The following is a 27685-nucleotide window of genomic DNA, read 5'->3' as shown; positions in this document are numbered from 1 at the left end:
CATTTCAGTGCACTGACGGGAGGAAGAAGGAGATCAAACACAGCTGTGTGGCATGACGTAAAACGCAGGATTTTGTCAATGGACCTTGGTGCGGGGAGTGTTCGGTTTATAAACTGCAGTCAGCTCTGATCATGTGTCAGACACTCAAACAACCACAGAACCTGACAAGGTCTAGCTGCCTTTGAGGATGCTTAAAAAAACGTAATGATGTTTTGACGGGTCACTGATGGGCAGAATACCTTCTGGTGCTGCTGATGGAGAGAGCAAGAGGTGAGGAAGAGCCATGAGTGAGTAGCTGAGAACAACAGTGCGTGATGTGTGCCATTAATGTTTACCAGAGCCTCCACATAGGATAAATGGATATTTGGCATCATTTTCTATAGCCTGTTATTACATTTTTTTTTTTTTATTATTAGTTTGGCCTGGCGAGGCTTCTCAATCAGCATATGTATCAGTGGCATACCCCTGATTAAGTCCATATCTGCACCGATACTGATGATGTGAGAGTGGATTTGCATCGACGGTGCACTGCCAGGAACACGCTCTTTATGTCCAAATTTCTTTAAATAATATATAATATAAAAAGAACAACGGCACACAATCTGAAAATTCAACTTGCACTCTGAGACACTGTCACGGTAATAGACAACACAGAACAGCAGGTAGTGTGAGGTGACTCCTTTCAGAGGGCTGACGTCAATGAATCCTTCTAAATACATCAATAACGTCTAAGTCAAAGCATAAATTTAGCAATTACACTCAACCGCCCCCCCCCCCCCCCCCCCCCGTTTACTCGTGCTTGCTATGCTTTTAAGACAGCTCAATTGACTCATTTTAACATTTCCAAAGAAGCAGCAAAAGATTTTCCATCTCTTCTCTGAGGATGAAAAAGAGCCATCACATTCTCAACTGCTCACGCCTTCTCTTAAGATGCTGCTCGCAGGGTAACATGCACATATTTAAATAGCTACTGGCAGTTCATTTGCCACTTAACACTGCCTTGAAGACACAAGAAGCATTTTCATGTTCACTAGATAACAGAACTAGTTCAACAAGCTCAAGTAACTCAATAAGCCCCGAGAGAGGGGGGGGGGGGGGGGTTTAAGGGGTGATGGGTCAGATTCTGGATAATGATTCTTTGACTGCTCGGCTGAAACAAATGACTCAAATGACTGTTTGCTTGTCAGCTGCATCAACGGTTTCACTCACTTACCTGAAAAATGTCACAAAGAACTGGACCAGGTCCATGATGCTGTTGTGTTGGGAGAAGGCAATCTGAGGGAAAGAAGAGCTCACGGTCAGATGGATATCAGGATATTTATATTAAATACACATGCAAGATAAATAATAAAGTAAAATAACAAATAAACAATAATAATAATAATAATAATAATAATGTGTAAAGTCACAATAAAACAGGCATTCACAAGAATGGAATAAACTCATATGGATATATATTCATAATAGCCCTGCCTACTTTTTATAACGTATAAAAACATTTTCTGTCCTTCCTTTCATTGTCTTTGCTATCTTGTACCTCCTGTACAATCTCTGCTTTGGTTCTTTATTGTTCTAATAAATAAGATTGTTTCACTGGCTTCACTGTAAAAGCATGTTTTAAACTTTCTTTTAAAAAGTGACAAAGTTATTTTTTAAATTATTATGACGATGATGGTGACTATTATTATTATTATTATTATTATTATTATAATTATTATAATTATTAACATTATACTACTACTGATAATAATAATAATACTAATACTAATATAATAATTACAATAATAACAATACTACTACTACTACTACTACTACTACTACTAATAATAATAATAATAATAACAATAATAACAATAACACTACTACTACTACTAATAATAATAATAACGATATCAGCATACATATGGATGCATATGGTCATAATTTGTGCTTAAATTCCTGATAGTTGGACATTTATCGTTAACCTCCACAACTAAGCCACAGCTAGAAATGTGCAAGAAGTTGCAGCAATTACGTGAAAGGGGCAGAGGGATGGAGAAAAACACATCACAACATCACATCCTCCAAAAAAAAATAAAAAATTGGTATAAACAATCATCTAAATTGACTCCGTTAAAGCTTCCGGCAGTGACACAAAACTGATTGAATCTGGTGGAAACAGGTGATAAGAGGGAGAGAACCTTAAGTTGGTGAAGAATTTCACAACTGCAAAAAGAAAACATCTTAATAACTCGGAAAATAAATAAACTGCTGTAAATGTGGAGGTATTGCGAGTTGAAATTGTGAGCATTGTTTTTATTCTGAACCACAGACAGCCTCTCCAGACAGCTCCTGTTGCAAAGGTTAAAATGGTAGCGGCATGAAAAATTCACTATAGAATAAAGAATACAGAAATAAACTATAAATGCTCAGTGGATAATGGCTAAGAACTATGTTTGACCTTCTTTAAAGGAGGTACTACACACACACACACACACACACACTCCTTACAGCTGAAATCATATGTTAGACCACATCATCATGACATGTCATTATCGAGTGCAGATGCTTTGCCCTGAGAGCATTTTGATGCACAAACATAACGTCATCTTCTGCAGCATTGAGTCTAAAACAGGGCAGAGGCAGTGAATTATTTTACATATTAACGACGTGATCTTCTTAAGTATCCTCAAATTATGTGTGCCAAATTTGACGTGACGACCTATTTGAGGTTTTGTAGCTCTGCTGGACCTATCTTTGTCCACGACTTTTTCGCCTTCAAGACTCTCCCACCTTTGATATTTCTTCAAAGCGGAGAACAAGAATCAGTGATCTGAAATTAAATGCTCACTGACATGGCAAACACGACTCAAGAGCACACACACATCACACTGATGTTAAGGTGCCTTTTTTTCCCCACACACTATAATGGGGTCAAAGTAATACACGTGGGGTTAATTTAATATCAATGGTCTCAGCCTATCAGTGGAATCACTGGTAGAAGTGGATTTTTATTACATTTGTATTACTTGCACACATGCACTAGTTTCCAGACAAATTCCAGATGGAATGAATGCAAAAACATAAATCTGTATGTTTGTTTCGGCACTTCTCCTCAAAGCTAATTCTGTATAATGTGAAGATGAGTCCATGTGAGAACACAGCAGAAAAAAAAACTCCTGAGAATTCACAGTGTGTAAGTGAGGCGAGTGTTCTGCCTCCTGTAGGTTCAACCAAGACATTAACCACATGCCTGGATGAACAAACAAACATGTGTTCATCATGCGCATGCCAGACTACGAAAAATGTAAAATAGGGTGATTTTTGCTGTTGATAACACAATTATTCTGCCTCTGTTTCTCTGTGAACAGAAATGACGTAACATTATTTGTATGCCGCGTTCCTTCGTCTGAAAATGGGTGCTGTCAAGCAATATTGTCAGACCTGAGTGAGTCAGTGTTTGTGTGTGTATACAGTGCAGGAGTAGGCAGGGACAAGGAGCACTTATCCTGTCAAAATCCTGAATAATTGTTTTGTTTTTTTTTTTAGATGGAATTAACTTTCAAAACTTTTCATGGGTGTCATGTTTGCAGATATGCAGTCGCTTTAATATCAACCAAATAATAAGATTGGTAGTCGAACACCTACTACATACTGTATAAACCTTCAGTGGAACCAGAGTCGGACTAGAGGCAGCATGGGCGCTTGTACACGCCACAGTTCCCACCCTCGCTGTAAACCCAGACTGGTACATTTTATGGACAGACAAGGAGACCTATTTTATGCTCTGTCAGCTTAAAGAATTGTACATTTTAAAGTTCATGGGTGAACTAGCCACAAGCTAAACCAGAAACTAGGGTTGTCACTTTTTATTTGAAATTCAATTTTATTTCAAATGTGCGGTGTAAAGCACACATTTGAGCCGTGTCGACTTTGTTTATGTTTGAAATGCCTCGCCTCAGTCTCATAGACCCTTTGAGATAGTGCCCCTTATGATCCAGCAGAGGGCGCTTGTAAGGTTTCCTATCAAAGACATCCTGTTTGAGGACCTGTACAATTCTAGTGACTTTGGAAATAATTAAATTCTCACTCCCTCTTGCCTGTCTTGAAATGAATCACTTCCTGTGTGCAGCACGAGAGCTGCTAGGCTCAATCAGGATTATGTGAATTCATTTGGAAAATAGTAAGGGATATGTAACGAATATTTGTTGATACTTGAAAGATACGCGCTAGAGTTTCAAGCACAAGGGCTCTTAAGTGCAGTCTCAAATTTAGTTTTACTTGGTCCATGTCCACGCTCTTCCCCTGCGTCATGAAGGCAAGCACAGAATCAGAGACCTTATCCTGTTACAGACGCTGTTTGCTTCCACGGCTCAAGCCAGTCCATAAAAAAACAAGTGACTGCTGGCCAGGAAATCTAATAGAAAACTATTACTGGGCCACCTCCACATGGACTGACCCCCAAAGACATTATCAGCCCACCACGGTCCAAACATCCACCATGTAAAAGGGGAGAGACAGAACGAATACGAAAATCAATATATGGGAGCGGACTAATGAGCAAAAAGGGTATTGTGTGGTATTACGAGAAATGATAACAGTATCTATCACAGTTCTTAGTAAAAGCTTTTACCTTTGACTGAGGTGCTGTTTTAGAAATAAATTATAACAACGTGCAATATCCTTTATATCTCAATGTAATGATTGCTGCATACTCATCTGATACATGACAGTACATTTGATACATGATATCTAATATTCCATATTAGGTATCAAACTGCATTCCTATTTTACAATTAGATAACCACTATCAAAGACATTATGTTTTCACCATGCTCTGATGCTTTGTTTATTTGTTTGTTTGCCAATAAACCTCTAAAAATTTGCTAAGAGTCAATCTTAAGTGTGGACATTGGGCTTTGACAAAGGTCTAAACTTAGCTTTAGTAGCACTGACAATTAGATTCCACTTCAGTGCAATGACTTAAAGTAAAATTAAAGCTTGTTTTCTAGAAACAAAATTGGGAAAATATGGTGTCGCGAGTGTGAATTCAACTCACAAATTACCATTGAGACATTAAATAAAAGAGAGATGCAACCGCTGCTGGTTATAGTCTATTTCTGCATATTCCCCGTGCTCCTTCCTCATACTCATACTTGTAACTGTCACATTAGTATTTTGTGGACTGCACCCCCATTTAAAGGCAGAGTTGGAGATATCTTTGCCATTACTGATCAATAATTCTCCGGTCTCCGTTTACAGACTAAAGATGACGCATCGTTGGCAGTTCTGACCAATCACAGGTCAGTTCAGACAGAGAGCAAGCGCTCCCATCGCTACCAAAAACTGGACAATAAATGTGATAAAAAAGACATGTCAATATCAGCAGATGGAGAGATTGCCCTGGGTCATCACAAAAAGGCCACAATACAAAAACGTGAGAACTTTAAAACTTTAAAAACCTGCATATGAAACTAAACAATCACCCACTTTTCCAGTGATCCTGCCAACTGCAGCATTACTTTCATCTCCTGTGAAGCTAAACCCTCTCACCTACATTATTTACCTGCAAACCTAAAAAAACCACAAACATCAAATAGCAAACGTTATATTGTTTTACCCTGTCCACCACATCAAACGCCTCAATAGTCTCTTTTCAGAGGGTGAAGGAAAGGTTAAACAGTTCTTTAATTTAGCTTGCCACACAGCTGTGCCTCTATGCAGGCTAACATTGCTCATTAAACATGTAATTAGAATAAAGTGCACTTGAAATCACCCTGAGCAACAACAGAGCTCAGCGTATGCTCCTGCTCCTCTCTTTATGTATGTCGCACTGGGACCTATTGCTGATAAATGGGACCTTTTTAGATGATTGCACACATACTGTACATGTAGTGGGGAAACAATGTTATCTGCTTCATTAGAGGGTTGAATGCCAGTCCTTACCTGGATCTTGATGGGCCATGAGAAGTTACTGACGTAGACATAAAAGGTGATGTTGGGGTTGCTTCTGAAGGTGAACTTCTCACAGGAGAAACTGTCTCGGTATTCCTTGATGTTAGTTTTGGACACAATGGGCACCTCCTCTCCCGAAATGGTTCCAGCTGCCAGGGCAAAGAGTTCACCTTTAGCATGTTGCACTCTAGCGCTCACGGAGCTCACCTGCTGTACACACTCAAGCTCAACCGCCCGCAACATATCATTACGAGTCCATTACTGGGTTGATCAAGTCTTCTGAGAAAACAGGAAAGCTTTCATGACCAATTATTATTATTATTATTATTATTATGTCTAGAATGCATTAAATGCATGCGAGTTGAATTTGAGCACGGCACTTTTATTGTGTAATTACAGAAGCTGTATTTTACAGTTAAATGGATGTGGGAAAGACCACAGCTTGAAAGACGGACTAAAATGCCGCTGTCCAAAGGTCACTCATGAGTCACGCTAGCACATACTCATCATGTGAATCCATATCAACAGTATTACTTCATGTATTCAGTATATTTGACACCTAGAATTTAGAATTGTTTGCCCTTGGAGCAGATGGAGACTGTATAAGAGGAGGAGTCATTATCGTACTTTGTGTCCATTTTATCTCTTGGTGAATATTGTGTTTCTTTGGATCTTCCTCTCCGGTTTTGCTTATATATATATATATATATATATATATATATATATATATATATATATACATATATATATGCTTTATTTGACTTAGAATATTACAAAGACTAAAGTGTTATGACCTGGTAAAAATGTTAGAATGTGCTTATCTGTTGTATTTGGTGAAGAAAATATGATGGCGTTTTCATTCCATAAATAAAATTTAAGTAGAATTATATTGTAAAATAAAAAAAATAATGTATTTAAAGCCAAAGCTCATACTAAAAACTTTATTTTCCATCTGCCTTAATGATTCAAGTCATTTCTTGCTCCTCCTCACGTCAGTGGCTCCTCAACATTGACATTCCAACCCACAACTCTGAAACAAAAGAACTGAAAATGACAGCTTGAGTGTGGCTATGTGAGCGTGTTTATCTTAATTGAAATCACCCTCCTACCCCCACCCAAAGGCGCTCCACGCTCTTGTCAATTGTGAAGAGGCTCCGGCTCCTTCTGAGACACAATATCTTTGCAGGGTAAAGGGGACCAGACTTCAAATATTAATAATGGTGCTCGGCAAAGGTTAAGGTGGTGGAGAGGAGCAGAAGAGGTTAAAGCGGTTTAGTGGTTGGAAAATGTCAGTGTGGTGGTGACTGAGAAAGTAGCAGATAACTTAAGAGGAAGGGAGGGCGTGTGGTAAACAGTGGAGGTGGACCACTGCAGTGTCCTTGGGTGTCTTTCGTCAGGAGACCTATAATATCCACTCAACAGTGACACAGCACTCACTACCAAGACGGACTGTTTCATTCCTCTAATGATTAGAGCCTAATCTGCTTTACCTCCTCACTAAATGATTATTTTAATCAAAGAAAGAAGACAAAACAAAAAGGCTGAAACAAATTTCCTCCAGTGCAAACTCTGATTCTCACGCCTGAATGATGAATTTCATTATTTTGTTTTTAGAAGGTGGAGTGCAAAGTGCAAATGTGGCACAGAGATGAAAGGTAAACATAGACAGTACATCCAAATAGTCTCCATCTGACTGGTTTGTACAAATCACCTTGTGTGGCTCATTATGTCTGGATTAAATTTCTTGCACATCATTTTACGTGGGAGTAGAAAATAATGCAGAACAGCTCTGGGTCCCTGAGATTCAAAAACAATTGGCTTAGTGACTTTCCATTGCTTAAAAATATTAAAGTTATTTTGTTGCAACAGCGACAGCAGTGACTTCACTCTGGAGGAAATAGCCTCAATTTTACAAAACCCAATGACTTCTATTTTGAATCCCAAATAGCGTCTTTTGATCAAAGCCATTTGTTAGGCACAAAATAAACAACTTTACTTGTTGCATAATTAGAGTTGTGCCGTTTGCACTCGGGACATGTATTTTCACAGTCTAATGAGTGAATTTGAAACACAGACATACAGTAGCCTGTGCAGACTTGGAAGATTTTCATCAACTTCTTTGATCACAAACAAAAAACCTGCTTCACTGTTACTGGAACCAATATATGAATAACATTAGCAGACAGGCTGGGCACAGTGTCTCCTCTGAAAGGTGAAAGGTCAATTCTGGTACCTGTTGATCCCACCGACCAGGTGATATTGAGGTTGAAGTTGTTGGACGCGTTAATGGACATGTCCAAGTTCTTGTTTGCCTTGAGAAGAGGAACATAAACACATTAGTGTATTGAAATAGACTAAAGTGGCATTATAAGAAAGCACAGACATTAAATCATAAGTATGAAGAGGAGGGTTTGAAACTCAGAAATGTCCTATTAAACTACATCTCATATGACATTGTGTTTGTCTTTGTATTATAATAGTATTATAATATTTAAAGAAAAACTAATTCTATAATGTGACTTTTGTTAAAAAAACAAATTGTGGCAATGAAGCTCCGACTGTAAACAGAATTTGACTGAATTAAATTATTTCAATACTGCTGAATTTCAAGACTGTAAATAATGAAAATAGCATTTAAAATAAACAGTTAAATTTTTACTGTGAACCAAAAACTTCACAAGCTCAGCAAAATCAAAGATTGTCATTGTGGATGTTTCTCAGTGGATGTCTGTATGTTCTGTATACACTATATCTTGTAAACCAAAGTTCCTCCACAATTAATAAACGTGCATCGTATTGAATCAGGTTCCCAGTGCAACTTCTTCTCACAGTGACACAAAATCAACAATTAGCAGTTAAAAGTTAAGAGATTACCTGCTCGGGTGAGGCCATGAAGTTGATGGCAGTGTAGTGATTGTCATCTTCTTGGATGAGACTGAAGGTGAACTGGTAGTCAATCAGGAGATTGTCTGTGAAGGAGATCATAGCAGGTGTCATAGCACAATATATGTAGTATATATACCTTACATAACAAGTTGAGGTGACTTTTGAGAAGAAAACAAACAATCTGAGCCGTTCACTGCTCGAGCCACTATCCTTGGCAGGATGCTGTGTGCAATCAAAACATACCTCAAGGCAATGGTCTGACTGACGGAGACAAGTGAAATGAAAATATCAGTGATCAAACCCAGTGACTGTAATCAGGCTGTGCAATTTTCTCATCAAGCAGACCACATGAAGGAATACCTGACCTCGACAGCGCGCCTAAAAAACTGTGATTAGTGGAGTATTTCGTTATTAACTGATATCAAACTGTGACCAATTGATTCCCTTCATGTTTAAAATTACTTAACATTCTACAGTATGTAGAGGTGTATTGAGATTGTGTTTTTAGTGGATACATTCTGTACATATTTAATGGGAGATAACAGCAGTGAGCTCAATACCGTGAGCTACAGTGACAACTCGAAGAGTTCACACGCGGTGAAGAGGCTTGATAATGTCACAATGAGTGCGGCATGTTAATCTGTGGTCAGCGGCCTTTCAGAAAGTGTGTTTACAATGCACAAGGAGAGGTCCCAGCAGTGTGCAGAGGTTACAACCAGCTCTGGGGCTTTTACTTTCTTGTCTCTCTCTCTCCCTCCCTCCCTCACTGAGCCCGGTTACAGGCTGTGGCATTTTAAGAGGGACAAAACTTCAGCCGAGGCTCTCATGTCAGAAACAGAATGGCGATGAAAGGACTGTGTAGGACATCACATTCTAATAAACACGTGGAGCACAAGCGCCAGAGTGAACACCATTCACGGGCACAAATGTGCGCCAACTCGGCACTCAAGACAACATTTGCTGTTAGGGTTTTTTTTTTTCATAGCACAACTCTTTGCGTCACTTTACCATGATGGACTTTGGTGTTTACCTAACAACTTTCTGAAGGAATAAACAAATAGGTGGGTGATTTTAAAGAGCGAGAAGTAAGTGGGGGACTTTTTTTTTTTTCCCATGTCTCCTTGATTACTTCTGTCACTCACTCCTTCTGATGCACTTGACATTTTCACGACAAGTCATTCTGTCACCGAACAAGCGCCCCTGGTGCCAAAGTGCTAAAATGCTCCATCTGCTCTGAGTGGAAGACTGGAAGTGGGGAAGCGGAGTGGGAGAAAGCAAAGTGGGGAGGAGAGAGAATAGCCTAGAATAATCAAGGAGGTGTGCGTGCGTGTGTGTGTGTGTGTGTGTGTGTGTGTGTGTGTTAGCCGTACAGTGGAGAATTACTCACAGTAACAGGTTCCTCTGAGTGGATTGCCAAGGTAACGGTTTTCTGAGTCACATCTGCAGAGAAGAAAACAGAGGAGAGAACAAGATGAAGACGAGTGCAACCAGACTGAGAGCAAGAAACACTCTTATCAGGAACAGTGTATGCCAAGTGCCAGGGCATTAGCCCCAGCTGTTGGCTCCTCCTCGAGTCTCTTATTTCTGACAAAGGACCCATAATCTGATGGTTTCTAAGTTAATTGGAATTTGTTTATTTTTTTAAAGTTTTGTTTATCAAAGCATCACAGAGCTGTGGTACAAACTTTACCTCACACCTGATCATAATATGACTTGTCTGACAAAGGTGCAGTGTGACAGGTTTACAGGCAGCGGGTGTAGTGAGCAACGTTCACAACAGCTCAAAGCAGATTTAACATCTTTTTTTTTGTTTGTTTATCAACTTGACATTTCAAATTCAGGTTGAATGATTAGTCTTCAAGGTGGTTCGCAGTGCTTGCAGCACATCATTTGTTTGCTTTTGATTGGAAAATGATTACTTTTGAGTCTCCAGAGCACACACATGTTTTTGGAGGTAACCCTATGCTGGGAGTTTAGTATCCACTGGGCTACTGAAGCACAAAGCGTGCCTCTCAAGATGTCAGGAAACCATATTATCTATGTAAATATATATAACAAAGAGAGTTGCATTTGTTGCATTTGAGGACCCACTGTAAATATGTAAAAAGTATGCTGCAGTCTAACTGGGTTGTGGTCAGACGAGACCATTTGAACAACCCACCGATGTAAAACGGTTTCATTGAATAAAGGGGGACATGTAGAAATCATGTGACTGATTACAGTGCGATTAACACAAGATTTGTGTCTGTTGCTAGTGTGAAATGACTTCATGTCCAGGGACAATGGATCCGTCTCTGACTCTCACAGTTAATGAGGCTCCTACCCCAGGGCCAAACATGGTGTGAAAACTGGACACTTATAAAGCAGCAATTGCCTCCAATCCACTGTTAGGTGACAGACACTCTAGTCTTAAAACCCTGAGCATCACAACTGCTCCGTTTTCCATTTTCAGTTTTGCATTTTCAAGAGTATGAATCACATACTTCCTATAACAGCAACACCCAGAAGACAACATCCCTTTTTTTTTATATATATATATATATATAAACGATTTATGGCTTCCTCCAAGACATGCCGATTGGGGTGAAGTTAATTAGAGGCTCTATGACCCCCTATGACCCTGTATTAACAAACATCCTGAGTGATCCAATGACAAATTGACAGGATTATTATGTCACAGAACATATTGCAGTGTTCACAAGAAAACAGTTGTTGCGATCTCCCTTTTTTTTAAAATCCATCTTTCTGCATAAATGCATTTTATTTGTTCACACTTTACTCTGAATTAGTTCATCTTTACTCTGCTCTCCTCAGTCTGACAAAACACAGTGAACAGCGCTCGCACCAGGACTGCAAGAAAGGGGTGGAAAAACTTGGCTGCAATTCAAACATTTCGATATTTATTATGCGACATGATTTAGTTTTTCTCCCACCGCGGACTCATTCAACATGTTTGCGTCAGAATATCACAGAGGCTGTGACGAGGAGTCAGAGAGGACACGGAGCAGACAGACAGAATGCCACTGAGGAGGAGGTGGCTGTAAGTGATGTTACAGTGACGGGTGGCGGTGGGGGTGAGGGGGGGTGTGTGTGGGGGTGATTCAGCCTCTAAAATTGGATTCATGAGACGGATGGTATCACCGCTGAAGGTAAAACGCAAAAAAAAAAATAAACACGTAAGGGTGGAGGGAAGACATGTAACATCAAAAACTGTAAAAGAGTAACTGAAGTTAATACAGTAATAATTCATGATAGACGGATACAAATTGCATGGAGGGCTGCACAGTTACCTGCAAAATTAAAATTGCAATATGTCCAAGTGCAAAATCCAAATTACAAAACACTCAAATAATTTCATAAAGATAACACTAACCCAAGATATACAGTATATATATATATATATATATATATATAAATATATATATATATATAAATATATATATATATATATATCATGAAAATGACAGTTAAGATGAAAAAATGACCAGTTATGAAACAACAATTATCAAAAACACTTGCATTCTGCTTAATTTGACCATATCATGTGGCTCTAAGGCATGTGACAACAGTTCATTCTGCCACAGATATGCAAAAGTATGTGTAGTAATATTTTTAAGTCGTCAAAAAATGACCGATTAGTAACAGTTAACTTATTTAATCAGAGAGCATTTTGATAATGAATTGATTGGAGTGTTTCTTTTTTATTATTAAAATAAGTTTCAGTTGATTTCAGATTCTTACATGTGAAAATAACGGTAAACAGAATATCATTACAATACATTTGGGGAACTTTCTAGGTCTAGTCTAGAAGAAACACTAATAAACATTTTTCACCACTTACCAAAACAAGTCCTTGATTAATTGAGACATTAATCAAATACATTTTTAGTTGCAGTACAGCCTTGGTTTAAACAATAAACTAATCCGATCAAGAAGGATACAGATGTTACCACAGATGTGTAAGTGTTGTGAATGATGAAGTGTAGGACACTGAACTTGGGAAGAATCTCAACCTAAACTCTCCATGTTAAGATTAAATGGGAAAGCTTCACTATTACCCTATAATAAAAGACGGAGGACCTATGCTGTCATGGGCTTTTTGAACCTGAACCCCTTTTCCTACATCTCCTACTTTACTTTGACAGTGCAGCCTTAGAGTCCACACCTTGTTGTGTCTGATATAATTACAGGCCCCGTTTAAGCAGCAATCTGAGAGCACAATTTCAAAGAGAGAGTTGAAAACACAAACATGTATCCATTGTGACATTGTAAGTGCCCTCCGTGGTGCTTTCTTTTCTTCTTCTGACGTCAATCATGATTCGCCAAAAGAAACAACAGAAAGGCAAACTTCTCCACTGGCAATGGCAAAGACGTCAATGACTATTGTGTTGGTTTACCCGTATAACTGTTAACTTGGGTGGAGAACGGGGTGTTGCGGAATAGCACTCCCGGATTGTTTGCGTTGCCTGAAATTTACAGCAGGCAAAACACACACACCTGCCTACACACTCATCATAAAGTGGATAATGCAACTTCTACACTCTTAATCTTAATTTAATCTACACAGACCTGCATGTGTGCACACACATGCAGGACTCCAGGCGATACCCCCAGCACTGTATCTTAATTTCATCTACACTCAGCTTGAACCTTTGTCTGTGCTGGAGCACTCTCTGTGATTTAACAGGCAAAATACACACACACACACACACACACACACAAGGGCAGGGAGTTTGCTAGGAACCAAGGCAGTGTCCTTCACATGTGCAAAGGGTGGTAGCACACACACACACACACTGTAGGAGCTAACCCCTGCTACCTTCAGCACGAGAAGAGACCTGAATAATGTATGTATCTAAATAATACTCTTCTTATTGCTCATTTGACTCATCACTGCAACACAGCATGGACCTCATCAATTGTTTTTCAAAAACAATTCTATTCTGCACTGATGCACCCTTCAACTTCATTACCGTCGCTATTATTCGGCAGTCCTAATGGCATCGGCGGCTGTGGTGCATGCTTGTGTAAAAGCTGTGTGTGTGTATGTGTACTTTGGTGTGCAGGGTTGAGAAGACAGCGCATCCTTGTGCAGAGGTCTTTGTTTAAAGGGTTATTGCCGGGGACGGTGCAAGTGAGTGGCTGACAGGGGTTTGGGGGAGGTGGGATGTGGTGGGGGGAGACATTGATTAAATGTAATGAGATACCAGAAATTGCATTACAAAAAGAAAACACCACACACTCTGTTCGTCAGTAGGTAGGCGCACTAATTACATTACACATGGGGGGGGGGGAGTGGTTAATTGATTAGCCTAACGCGTTTGAATGTGAAAATGAATCTTTATGTTGAGATTAAAGATCTCACTAAAAATAACGCCTGTTGATAATGACGACACTAATCTAATTAAACTCTGTAAATGGGATTGAATTAACAACATATTCTGGCGGTTTACACTTCTGGCTAAATTTTAAGCTGATGAACAATAACGGCTCGCAGGAGCTATGAGAAAGCTGGCTCCGGAGCGGCTCAGGCACATGCTCCTTTCTAAATAGCAGCTGATGATTGGCCTGCAGGTGCTTGGCCCACTCAGATACCCCACTCTGATTTTGTAGGGTGGAAAATGAGTCGTTCGAACCAACTGTTAGCCACCTGCTGTATGGATGTTGCGCCGCGTTTGCACCGTGTTGCGTTCCATCTGGCAGCAGAAAATTAATGTGACGTTTTAGTCGTCTGCATCAAGTGTCGTTTATTTATTGTCAAAGTCAACAGGAAGCACAGAGGGGCCTTTGAAGAGGTCACTTCCCCCTCTCTTGTCATGCTCATGAGCTCTCTTGCTCGGAAACATTTCTGGCACATTGTTCAAGAGGCTGTCGAGGTTGTGAAGTCAATGAACCACGCAATATTTTAAGGGACAGTTCAGGTTTTTTGTCCTCATATGATGTACTGGCACATACAGTAATCGGCATAGACTACATTGTGTGTGCCAATATCACTCAGAAATATGATATTTCTTTCATATTCTTTCAAGCCACACTGTGCAACTGCAGAGGAGGAAAAACAGAATTTGACTACTAAACAAAAGGCTTGCCTTATTAAATCGACACCTGCTCAAGTCTACAACAGGGTGTACCATGTAAATGGCTTTTATTTTCATTCTATACTCATTAACAATCGCAAACAAAAGTATATGAACTCATTACCTCGCCACCTCTCTTCACATTAAGACTTTCAAAAACACCAATATCCATTCTGCGTCCAAACTGGAAAAGTAGACCGTTGTCTTTTTTCTTTTTTCACTGAAGGAACCCACACCATCAGTGGATTTCCTCCTGGAAGTGAAGTTTCACACTGGAGATCAATGTTACCCACAGAGATATATTACCACATCAAAGAGAATGAACAAAATAGCTCCCACTCCATCCGCGCTCATACCAACACTATGACAATCATGAATCACTTATGAAGCCATTTTAAGACTTTGATTTGCTAATGTAATTCGGCTGCTCTGTTTTACGTATAAACGGCCAGTTCACATTGTATGAATGCCATTATATGATTAAAAAAGGGGGTCACTAAAAGTCAGACCTTTGTTATGATTCAAAATCAGACCACTTCATGTGTATAAACAGACTATTAAAGGGTCTGACTTCATTACAACAGCAATCCAATATCAAATCATTTCTATGCAGCAGTGAGGACCGAAGAACTACACAATATTACCATTATATTTAGGATATTAATAATTAATATCAGGGATTCTGCTGTCTTATAATTTGTTTCACTGTCAAGTTATTTTAATAAATATGTTCAGTCACAAGCAAAGGACGAGGCTGTTCTACTCCAGCTTTCATGAATCTGTATTTACCCCCAGTGAGTGAACGGCAGCAGCTCAAAGACCCAATACACATTTTGTGCAAAACACCTTCCCACACGTATAGATATAGATATACAGTACAGATGTGTGTACGTCTCACTTGTCAAAATAGACCTCCCTTAAAATAGCCCCGAGCGTTTCATCAGGATTCCATCCCAAGTGATTACCGAGGTGGTGACAGGCAGCCCAGAGACTGGCTTGTGATTGACATTACCTCAGCCCAGAGCATTTCAGTTGACAAAGTGACGGTGTATCTCTCATTTGACCTCTCTGTAGCAGATCATAACTTTTAGAAAGAGGAAGCAGGGATTCTGAAGTGGCTACACCAAATAAGGCTGGGTGATATGAATTATAACTAATATCTCAATAACGCCTTGATATTTTCAGGCTATATATCCCGGTATACGAGATGTACACAGGTAGGTTCTCCGGGCTCATCTATATTATATGCTTAAAATACAGTTACTACCTCTCATTTCAGAGAATACCTAGTTTATTACCTAGTTTTTACCATATTTTACTATGACACAAAAAAATGTGTCATTAAATATGATTTTATTGATTGTGTGTGTGTTTTCGATATAATAAAAATGCAACAGCCTTTAAACCCAGGAAAGGTTATCCCAGATACTTGACCCTGATTATCGGACTCATGTCATGATAAAGAGATAATATTTATATATAATCCAGCTCTTCTCACATGTATGAGGCCCTTTAATGCTTGATGGTGCACACACACCTGATGTGTGCTGCTGAAGGCCACATTCAGATGTTACCAGAGCAGTCATGGACACTCACCGCTGTTGTGTACATTCTGTTCGACAAAAATGCCAGGAAATGGGCAGAGAGCCCTTGTTCAAGAGCACTTTGCTCAACTTCTACCGTACTTGGTGACTGCAAAATGCATTTTGGCAATGTGTAACCCCGTTAAAAACTAAATTATTAAGTTTTCAGTTAAAGCCTCTACTTCCTGTACGTGAGTGTACAGCTGTAGCCAAGTCGAGCCAGCAGGCGCAACTCTACAGGCAACTGTAAAAACATGGCGGTGCAAGGTGGCAGACTCCATAATGCAAGGTCCTACAGTTTAAAGTACAGATCATTTTTATAGCCTTAGTATGGGCTATAAAAATCACAATGACAAATTTTGAAGCCGTTCTAAACGTCTGCATACATACAATTTCTGCCAATAAACCCTCCTAAATGTAAACACACTGCACCTCTAAAGTGGATCTCTCAGATGAATCTTCTATAAAATTTCAGAACATCGAGTGACTACCATCGGAAACACTACAGGGCTTTGCTCTTTTCTCACGGTTTATAGTATGTGTGTGTGTGTTGTGTGTCTGAAGTACTCACAGCTGGCACTGGTCTCCTTTGATCCCCTTGGTGGTGCAGAAGCACTTGCCAGTTAACACCTGGCACACACTTGCATGACCATTACACTTGCACGCTGGAAGAGGCAGAGAAACACAGATGGAGAAGAAGATGGGGGAATTGAAATGGAGCATGGTAAAGAGAGAACAGAGGGACAAACAGATCAGTGTAACACATAGCTAAATACAGCATGTGGACAGACTAGAAGCTAGGATTGTATGTCCTTGTGTACAATCACACAATCTAACCGCCATTTCAGCCTTTGAGTTGCGGGATGTCCTGAGGGCACCAAAACAAACATTTCCTACAATCTCTGCTTTAACAGTTGTTGTTCACCTTTTTTTTTTTAAGCCTACAGGCTAGCAGTTACCTTTTGCGTGCATTGATTGTGCTAAGCTAGGCTACCAACGTCTCTTCTGCGGTACGGAACAACAGATTAAATTGATATTGATCTGTGCAAGACGGTAAACAAACACATTTTCCCAAATGACAGGCTGAACTGCAGACATCCGAGACATGATGGGGAAAAATATGTGAGGCAACAATTTAGATGCTTTCAGTTCGTTTCCCGAAGACGGTGAATGTGAATATTTCAGGTGACAGGGCTCCCTTTTAACTGGCTGTCACGCTACTCTGTCACGATTGATGTAAATGAATAGAAATTTAGTGTGTGTATGTCGCACCAAATAGGACGGTTTGATAAATGTTTAAACTAAAATGGATCATAAAATGAACTGCATGCCTTTAACGGAAAGTATGGATATTTCTTTGACGACTTATTGTGATTCTGAGTCTATGTCCCCAGGCCCTGAAAGCATTAGAATATTCCAGACACAGAACCCCACCTGCGTAGTCTCATTTTACAGGCTGTGGAACATAATCTATACACTATGGTGGTATATGAGACCATAAAGCTCTAAGATGTGAGTGTGTGTGTGTGTGTGTCACTGTCAGTCTCCCATGTCTGCTAATTCAAACAATGGAGTGCATGTAATTGCTCAGGAATGCTATTCATGCCTTATTCGAGACAAATATGCCTAAATCCCCTCTCAACAATGAAACTGTCATCCCCCGTCTTTAGTTCAATGGAAGACAGTGATCCAATAAACATGTTGCAAATGTTTAACTGTTTTAATGTCAATGCCATTTGCTTTGAAAATGAAAAAAAGGAGCGTTTCAACCCAGAAAATAAATAGTTTGCATCAATATAGATTGTGTGACAAAAATCAAGACACATGTTTCAACAAAGCTGCGTGTTATGGGTGAAAAATAACTACTGGTGGAGTATTTGACCTTCAGCTTCTCCTACAGGTTCCCACAAAGCACCATATCTACTCTGCACTCCTTGCAGTGTCATAGAAACACAGATCATCTTAAGATTTGACATGCTGTTGACTGGCAGAACCAAAAAAACTGAACCAGCACATGCTAGATCTTTATTTTAGCTTGCATGTGTGTAGTGACTGTCACTATCTGAACTAATTAATACACAACAGTGCCCTCTTTTGGTTAAGATGCTGTAATACTGGAGGTTAAGCATGCAACAGGCTGATTAGAGATTCAGTAAGTAGATGATTGTCTTCTGAAAGCTTAATTATCATTTTCCAAATATTTGAGGTGCAATTGCTTTAGCGCGTTGTTTTTAATTGGAATAAAATGCAGAGAGACGATTTAAGTCAAGCGCACGCCGAATAAGTCATTTTCACAGTGACTGACTGTAACACTCACCCTGGCATTTGCCGCCATTGGTCGGATCTCCGTGGTAACCAGGCATGCAGGTCTGGCAGTGCGGACCGGTGGTGAGGTTGCGGCACTGTTCGCACACGCTGCCGTTCACACACGTGCTGTGGCCATTGCACTGGCATGCTGCGGAGGAAAACACAACTGCGGGGTCAGACTCGGCTGCACTGCTGTAGCTGCTTCTCAAATACAGACATTCAGGGAATGAATTCATGTTAAATTGCAGGCCGACACGCTGTGCAACTCATGGCTTACACAGTCACAATATCATTTCATGGGGACTGATTTCAGTGACACAAAGTCAAAAACTGAATTTGTCTGCAAATCCCAAAAACCAAAAAGTCATTGTCCCTCATCTAACAAACTGTTGAAGAAACCATCGCAGATCTGGACACAGAAAAAAATCGTTGCAACAAGCTTCACGTGTGATTCATGAAATGTTTTTATCTCCCCAATCTGAGCATGAGAATAATTTGACATTGATAAATGTGGCAGCTGAAACGGTCATCATTCACATATGATTTCCCCGTATAATTATAGTTCTGATGACTCACTGCTGGATTTTACGACAGAGAGAAATAATCCTGGCAAAAAGAGGAATTTCTTTTATTTATTATTTATTGTTATGATTTAGTTAACGTTAAAGGGAAGTAAAAAAAAAAAAGTTCATGGTTTTGATAAAAAAAAAACAAAAAACCTATTTTAAAGTCTAAAAACGTGTCCAAATTTGTATTTTATTTTTGATTTTATGTTATTTATCTAATTGTTTCCCCGACTTATGTCCTTAGAGATGAACGCCACACGCACATGTTTTCTATTGCAATTCCTTTCATAAAAGAGTTCTGTGTTTGTGATGATCAAAATCACTGTTACAGCTTACTGTGTAAATAAATCACATTAGAACAATGCGTAGAACTGTGCCTGTATATCTCAAATCATTTCTCAAATAATAATCAATGTAAAAATATGTATTTACCGTATTAATGTTTACGTTAACTCGGTTAGATTTACCGTGTACATTTGGGATGGGAGGACGACCTGAAGAGGTGACCTCACTCAACGTACACTGGCACATTTAGCTGCCTTATTAACTCCGTCGCTACAGGCGGTGAAGCTGTAAACAATCTAAAAAGCTCCGAGGTGCATCAGTATTTACACAGCAGTACGGTCGGTCGCCTTTTGTTAAAGGAGGTGGGAGATAATCTTATTTATTTAAAGGCAGACATAGAGCCAAGTCCAGGGCCTTAGTGTCTCACATCAATAAAAGCCAAGCAAATCAGAGGTGATATATGTACAAACTGTGTCAGCCATGGCAAAGTGCATATTATTATTTTATCCGCCTTTAAATAATTTTAAATTATGTCCATTTGCTTTGAATGGACCCTCAGCACATTTTGTCCTTTTATTCTTATTCTTATTATAATAATAAGAAAGAATATTGTGTTCACTTCTGCAAGTCTGATACATGAGCTAACCTGGTTCAAGCTGGTGTTTCCAGCTGCACTGTGCTGTGAAGCGCTCACCTTTTATAGGTTGTTACAATTAATTCTACCTTTGACATTGGATATAATGTCCTGTCTCTGCCACTGAAGCTTGCATGACAACTATAACTATAATTCAGTGGTATGAATACACTCCTACTTGGTCCCTGCCTTCCCGCAGCGTGGACAATTTATTGCCCGTGAAGCTCTGCATTGACATGACAGAAAGAAAAACACCCACTAGTAAACATAAAAGTATTTGAAAGGGAATAGAGAGTAATAAGAAAAAAAGAAAACGGTAGTGCTTAGCTTCAGGGCTACAGACTAAAAGATTAACGTATTATACGACTAAAATATATACACTTAATTATATACGTCTCACAAGGTGAAATATTTCTCAAGGATTTTACACATTATTGATAGCACCGAGCACACCGCACATTCTCAAATTACAACCAGCGGCGTGTATTTTATCATCTTACATGACGTGGTTGTAGAGACTGAGCTTAATGAAAGCACTGAGTAGTGTAAGGTTGCATTAAGTCAGCGGGGAGGGATTAGTTGCATTGGGGAACTGTAACGGGAATCCTCGGTAAGAGCATCTTTTCAAACATAACGATGCAACAGTCGATAAGTAATAACTTCTCACGCACGTGCGTTTCTGACATGGATTTTCACATCGTGGGTCTCTTACCAGGGCATTGAATGAAGGCCCACTCATAGCCCTTGTCTTTGGGACACATGCCTGGCTCCAGGCTCATGTCCTGGGACTGGACCTGTTGGCTCTGCTTGGGTATTTTCTTCATGGGCCCTCGGTACGAGCCCTCCACGCACAGACCCTTCCCGGTGCTGCTGGGATCTCCGCACCAACCGCACTCCGGCTGCTCCAAGCACTGGGAACACGTCTGCAGGCCGGAGCAGTTCTGAGCTAAAGGAGAGAAGATACTCGTGTTAGATTTTATTATTATAAAATTATATATATTTTTTTTCAGACTTTTTGAAGTGTGAGGTATTGGCAAATTATCAACAAAAAAAAGTCCATGAGAAAATCTTCGATTTCACACATGACACTGTCACTCATCCAAGTCCAACGGGATATCTTGTGACTTCAGTGTTTAAAAACCTATGTTCATAATTACGTAAGTGACACAAATTTAACAAACAAGGCAGCAATAAAGCAGTAGCCCCTGTGCTTTATCCATGAACTTTGGTACAGGAGAGTAAGCACTCAACGGGCGTCACTTTCCAATCATTAAAGGCACCTAACTATCCCTTTAAACAACTGTTGCTCTGTTGTCCTTGTTGACTACTTTCCAAAATGATTTAACCTTTTCAGAGTCAAACGCTGTGTGCTGTTTATTTTTTCTTTATCAGCCACACTTGCTTTTATTTCCAGCATAAATTCAAAAGTCACCTTGGGACAAACTGCAGCAAGAACAGAGAAGATGCAGCGTTGGCGCTCATAGCATAGTAAAGATGCCGCTTTGGGTATTATTCCATAGGATTTTGGCCCTTTTTTTTTTTTCCTTGACAGATTATTCCAGTTATTTCTCTGCCTTTGAAAGATCTACAGATTCAGGAGCTTTGCACTGAGACACTAACTGGTTATCCCGTGAGCTGTCAGGACAGCAGATAAGAGGATAAGACACAAGCCTTGAACATTTGACAGTTGATGGAGGTAAGGGAGGGGGGGGTTGCATCAAACCAGAGCCACTGAAATGTTTTAGATTTGAGCAAAGTTCAATACAAGCCTTAAATGCGATATGTGAAGTGGCACCTTGCTCTAAGCACAGACCAAAGACAGCAAGGGAGCGATGCAGTTTTATGGGACGAACCTGTAGGACACCCAATTTCTTGACAAGCTTCAGTGTGACCTGCCAGACGGACACTTTAAGAGGAGAAAATGTCACTACTATTTTAAGGAGACAAACGCTGAGTGCTTTTACTTCAGTTTATGTCAGACAAATCCCCCGCTATTGCCCTAATGGATGCGAAACCATGACAACGCCACGGCAATCAGTACAAAGTAAGGCCATTTAAGTTTGTTTTGAAGACAGGACGTAAGTGGCACATTTCTCAGGAACACAGCATTCTGAGAAAATAAGGAGCTGGACGGAGGTCTCGTCTTGCCACAACACAAACGCACGTTGAAATACATCATGTTTGAAAAAACATAAGGACACGTGTTTGTGCATTGGATTTTGACACATAAATGAATGTGAACCACGGACAGTGGAGATGCTAAGGAAATTGCATGGTGATCATGACAAGGTTCAGTATAGCTGAACTAAGCCTTGTTTAACCCCTGTTTCCCTTATTCTGACTCACAAGTCTGCAGGCTGCAGGCTTTCAAGGCCACTCAAATGTGTCAGTTAGCTTAAATTCTTTGAAATGTGTTTGCAAATGATATCAATGTGACTGTTCAGGGCCAAACTTTATTTGAATTTGTTTTCTCAGATTTTATGTGATCAGTTTATTACACATCCCACTGTGTCTTATCGTGCTTACATTTATTGAGTGCCCAGTGTACCCAGGATTCTTTTTAACACATGCTTAGTTCTTGGTTCCCACCTTCAGACTACAGATATTATCCATCAAATTGATAATGGTGCTGTTTTCATGTGTGGTTTTTCCATTTATAGAGGAGAGGAGGGGTTGGGTTTGTGGGGGTAAACAGTGTGGATTATATACCTGCTAACCCATATACAGCCAGGAGTACATGGATAGCAGCAATCTTACACCGTGCAGTTACTATTCCACTGTGTTGCCCATTCTAAAGCATTTGTATAGATTTTATAGAAGAACATACACAGCTAGGTATGAAAATTTAATATCATGTTTATCCCTTAGGGTCCGTATAAATCTCGAGGTCCTGGAATGCCTGGAGAGATACAGGTTCCCCCCCATGGCACCAGCATAAATCACCTGAACTGTATGTTGGTGAGCTAGAGAGAATTTCCAAGTCACTCACATGAAATTTGAACAATCTTCCCCATTCATGATAACTCAGTAATGGAAATTCTCCATGAATAACCTGTTGTTAGTGCTCTAGCTTCAGCTTGAACAGTAATATCTTAGGCTGTACTGCCCAGCTCCGTCTAAAATCTTTTCTCCCGCTTTGACACACCTTTTAATGTACACGGCTAAATATTTCAGTTAAATCATCGAGAATTTTTTTTTTTACAGCAAAGCACACTTTTGCATAGTGTGATGGAAGGAGATGTCATGTGATCATTTAGCAGTAGGGTTAGGCAATAATTCAATAGCAATATACAGTATATTTGAACATTTACAACCACAATTAACACATTTCTATGACTTAACTCAGGAAAAAATATAAATTTCCTGGCTTTAATTGCAATTACTATTAATATCCACTAAAACAAAAAATCACTATCGTGATAAACAGTTTTGGCAATATCATTCAGCTTGATAATTATGCCTCAATTTCCATAAAAGTAACTAATCAACCAGAAACACAAGGCTGCTCTCTTTTCAACAACTCTCTAGGCTGAAACTCATCACTATATTCAAAATCAGTTTATCTTCCAATTACTTTGTCCTAAAAAAAGAGAATAAATTGATGCACAAACTGTGAAAGGCGGACAATATAATTTCCCAGAGAGCATGGTGACGTGTTTACTTGGCTTTCTTTTTGGTTCAAACACCTGACATGAATTTTACTGTTATGTGCTGTAAGACACAAAAGACGTAGAATCCTCACGTTTAAAAAAATATCTGTTTGAAATCAAATCAAATAGAATATATCTATATGTGTATTACCCACAAGAACACAGTGCACATTTAAAGCAAATCTTATCAGTCACTTTGCAGAGTAAAAGATATTTATGACAAGTGGGATGAAGGACTTTGTAAATAAATTTGAGAGCGCCTTCTGGGGTTCAAAGGCTGTAACTGGCTGGAAGAGAGGATGGGAACTTTCCTCACCTTCTTCCTGAAATAATTTATCAGTCAGGAGGAACGCCTGAGCAGCACAGCTGCAGAATCTGAGACAGTGTGGTGGAACTGGTGGTGGGAGCATAACAGGCCAGTTCTAATATAAAAGATTAAATCAGGAACCAAAGAAAACACCCAGAGGAAAAGAGAAGAGTCAACCTGACCTTGCATGTTTAAAATTCTGTCTGAACTAAATGCAGCTTCAGGGGATTCTCTTCCCCCCCCCCCCCCCGACCCTGGTGAGAGTGTTAAAGGCACAAATGACAAAGTGCCTCAGTGTTTGATGTATTGAGATAGAAGCTAAAGGATTGTTTTAAGTTATTAACTAAAATGACAGGAATTATTCCATCGTTCCATCCATTATCTATACTGTTACTTCTTTGAGGGTCAATCAAAAGGCAGGATAGGTAAGCAGCCAATCACAGGAACAACATACACAGACAGACAATTAACATTCACAATGACGCCTCCAGTCAATTAAAGCCTGGTTTATACTCTGCATAATCTGTATTAAACCTTAGTAGGGAGGCAGAGATATTCCAGTATTCCAGTAATAAGAGATTAATTGACATCCATTTTGTCCATAGACTAGTTTCTTTGTAAACTGCCTGTAGGTTGCACTCTACCTGCGGTGGTCCATGCCTTTGTGCCTCGCACACTATAAACAAGGCTTTACAGTCTCCTGAAGAGAGACCTGAAGAGAACCCACATAGGGAAAACATGCAAACTCAACAGGGATTCAAACCAGGAACCTTGATGCTGTGAGCCTCCAGTGCTGACACCACAATACTGTGCCGTCTCAGAAATCTGAGAAAGAGTTCTTTCACACAGAAAATCAACTGTATTCGTACTTCCTCCTAAAAGCATCTCGCATTTAGTTCTGCAAAATGACCGTCTTCTCTACTGAGAAAAACAATTTCAACAGAGCAGGCTGTGACACGACAGAGCATTTTATCATATAGCTCTATAGACGTTAAGTGCATTTATGCAGTGAGCACACACTGCCACGCACTGAGGGAACAGACGGAGTGGGTGTCTGAAACTTTGTTGTGTCTGACTTTGCTCCTTCACATTCATCCTCAAACTGAAGAAAATATAGCCAGAATTTAATAGGACAACCTTTCCCTGTCCTTCATGCCAAAAGGGACAAATTCCTCATGACAAATATCCAGTGAGTGCTCAAAACGCCGCCGTGCTACCCCGGCATCAGCAGCAGACAAAAGAATACGAGACTGTACCCTTGAGCTCCCTAAATTTGTTACTCACTAAAGTGATCAGAGATGTTTTTATGGTCTGACACAACCGCGGGTATAATTCATACATCACGCGGCAACAACAGCGTCGACCTGAACAACTCCACTGACCTCTAGATGAAAGGAGCTCTGTGATCAACTTACCAATGTGCAGAGAAAATGCTGTTACACCAGCGTCTCCTCCCGAGACCCCGTATTCACTATTTGTTTGTACACAAGCATCATGAGAATTGCAGTGGAAGCAGCTGCGTTTGTTTTAACACGCTGCTCCGTGCAACTATAAAGGCCGAATATACACAGAGCAAAAGAAATAAAGCAGCAATAACAAAGTGCCATGTAATCTGTGTTTTATGAAGAATATATTGGCCAAATTAAGTTATTGGTGTTTGTTTTCACACAAAAAACAATAGATTTTTTTTTTCTTATGTGAGCTGTGCTAGATTATATTTGCTATAAATTGAGCAATATGAGAGGATTGTGCAGAGCCAATATTTCAATATGGAAAGGAAATGTGCTCACTCACGGAGCACTTACCAAACTTTTCTGGCTCATGACCGCTTAAGAGCAGGTAAGGTCGCGGGCTGAAAGTGAATTACTCTCAAATAAAAAATGCAACACAAGTAGCAAAGTTGCAATGTTTAGCTTCTCATTCATGCAAAGGAATATGAAGTAGTTTTTGATGTTTTTTTTTGATTATCTGAAAGAAAAGAAAAATCTCACATTGACTAACTGACTAACGTCTCCTCTGAGCTGTGAGCATTTCAAACAGGGCTGGATAAGGACTGCTTCGCAATTGATGTTTGTGATGCCGCCCTAATGATGCACGCTTAAAAATATACAGGTTACAGCTGTGGACTGCATCAACTAAACAGGCCACCATCCTCCACTTTAATGAGACAGCCGGAGGCAGCTGGCCACCAGGAGTAGACGGAGCATCTGGAGTCACAACAGTGCTATAAACTGCAGCAGGTCAGAGTTTACAAGATTTTCAGCTACTGTAGCCAACTTACTTTCATCTATAATACTGAACATGTAACCCGCTGTGTTATGACTCAGTTTTCAACAATGTTATGATTCTCACCTTGTCAGACTGTTAAGTTTGTATACTTGTGGAGGGTCCTGACATATGGTGCATTTTACATTATTACACAGTAATGTTAATTAATGACCTTATGCTACACAGCTGCTTTATTACCCTTAATGTTGAGGTCTCAAGACCAGCATCACAGCATTTGCTGCTGCACTGAATCAGAAACATCTAAATCAATACACACACGGACAAGGTGTACATCACGATGTTCTGCTGTATCCATATGTTTTGGCACCGCCCAAGAATTGATAAATGATGAAAGGAAGTGATCAGTTTTATGGAGTAGATAAGTGTTTCTTTTCTCTCTCCCTAACTAGACACTGATAAGAAGGATCCTGAATGTGTAGTACTTTTGTGCGTGACTGTTTTCAAGTAATTTAATTGACATACAAAATTTATTTTTTTGGTGCATTATTGAGCAGTTACTCCATGAATGACATTTGAACATGATCGAGTGATCTGAGAGAACTAGACATCTCCTCGAGATGAGCGAGAACCTGCTCCTATCAGCTGTTCTACAAAGCAGCTGCATGTACCCAAAGGTCTCCATTCCAGCAGTTGGATAATAAACTCAATAAAACGTATCAATAACTGCAGAGCATTTTAGACGTGAAGATTGCCTCTGGTCATCTGGCATGTTTGAAGCGAGTGCATCTGTCCATGCTTGGCTAATGATAAGGGCTCTGGACTGAGAGCTATGATGCCAGAATGATTGTAGTTAACAACCCCAGGATGGGATTAAACAATAAACTATTTTTGCTGTGATCCCACATGATTTGATTGTTACAAACCTAATCTTATGACGAATCTATTCATGCAATGAAACCTACAAATATAAACAGAGCACATCCTATGAAACACTGACATGGAGCTGACGGGGTGTGCTGAGCGAGTACCCATAATGCCTTCTGCCGAGTCACAGAACATTTGTAGCACAACCCTGAAACTGCTCTTTAAAGCACGACTGTTTTTAAACTACTTAAATCCAGCTAATGGTAAAGAGTCCATCTGCAGCTAGGTCAACAGCGAAATCTAACAGTTGGGGTGACTATATGTGAGAGTAATTGGCCATTACGAAGCAAAAAAAACTGCATC

General features: G+C 39.7%; 1 protein-coding gene across 1 annotated transcript in view; it reads right to left on the bottom strand.

The window, feature by feature from the left end:
* atrnl1b (attractin-like 1b) overlaps positions 1 to 27685 on the bottom strand; it is a 70727-nt gene that overhangs the window by 21232 nt on the left and 21810 nt on the right. Inside the window, exons 18-25 of the mRNA XM_058620653.1 lie at positions 20985 to 21218; positions 18798 to 18935; positions 17052 to 17145; positions 10208 to 10260; positions 8809 to 8903; positions 8168 to 8246; positions 5926 to 6083; positions 1214 to 1275 (exon numbers count right to left, since the gene is read on the bottom strand). Of these exons, the coding sequence (XP_058476636.1) occupies positions 1214 to 1275; positions 5926 to 6083; positions 8168 to 8246; positions 8809 to 8903; positions 10208 to 10260; positions 17052 to 17145; positions 18798 to 18935; positions 20985 to 21218 (913 nt within the window). The remainder of the gene's footprint in view (positions 1 to 1213; positions 1276 to 5925; positions 6084 to 8167; positions 8247 to 8808; positions 8904 to 10207; positions 10261 to 17051; positions 17146 to 18797; positions 18936 to 20984; positions 21219 to 27685) is intronic.

Source organism: Solea solea, chromosome 21 (assembly GCF_958295425.1).
Source record: "Solea solea chromosome 21, fSolSol10.1, whole genome shotgun sequence".
Lineage (NCBI taxonomy): Eukaryota > Metazoa > Chordata > Actinopteri > Pleuronectiformes > Soleidae > Solea > Solea solea.
The sequence above is the reverse complement of the archived record's forward strand: the minus strand, read 5'-3'. Positions and strand labels throughout refer to the sequence as shown.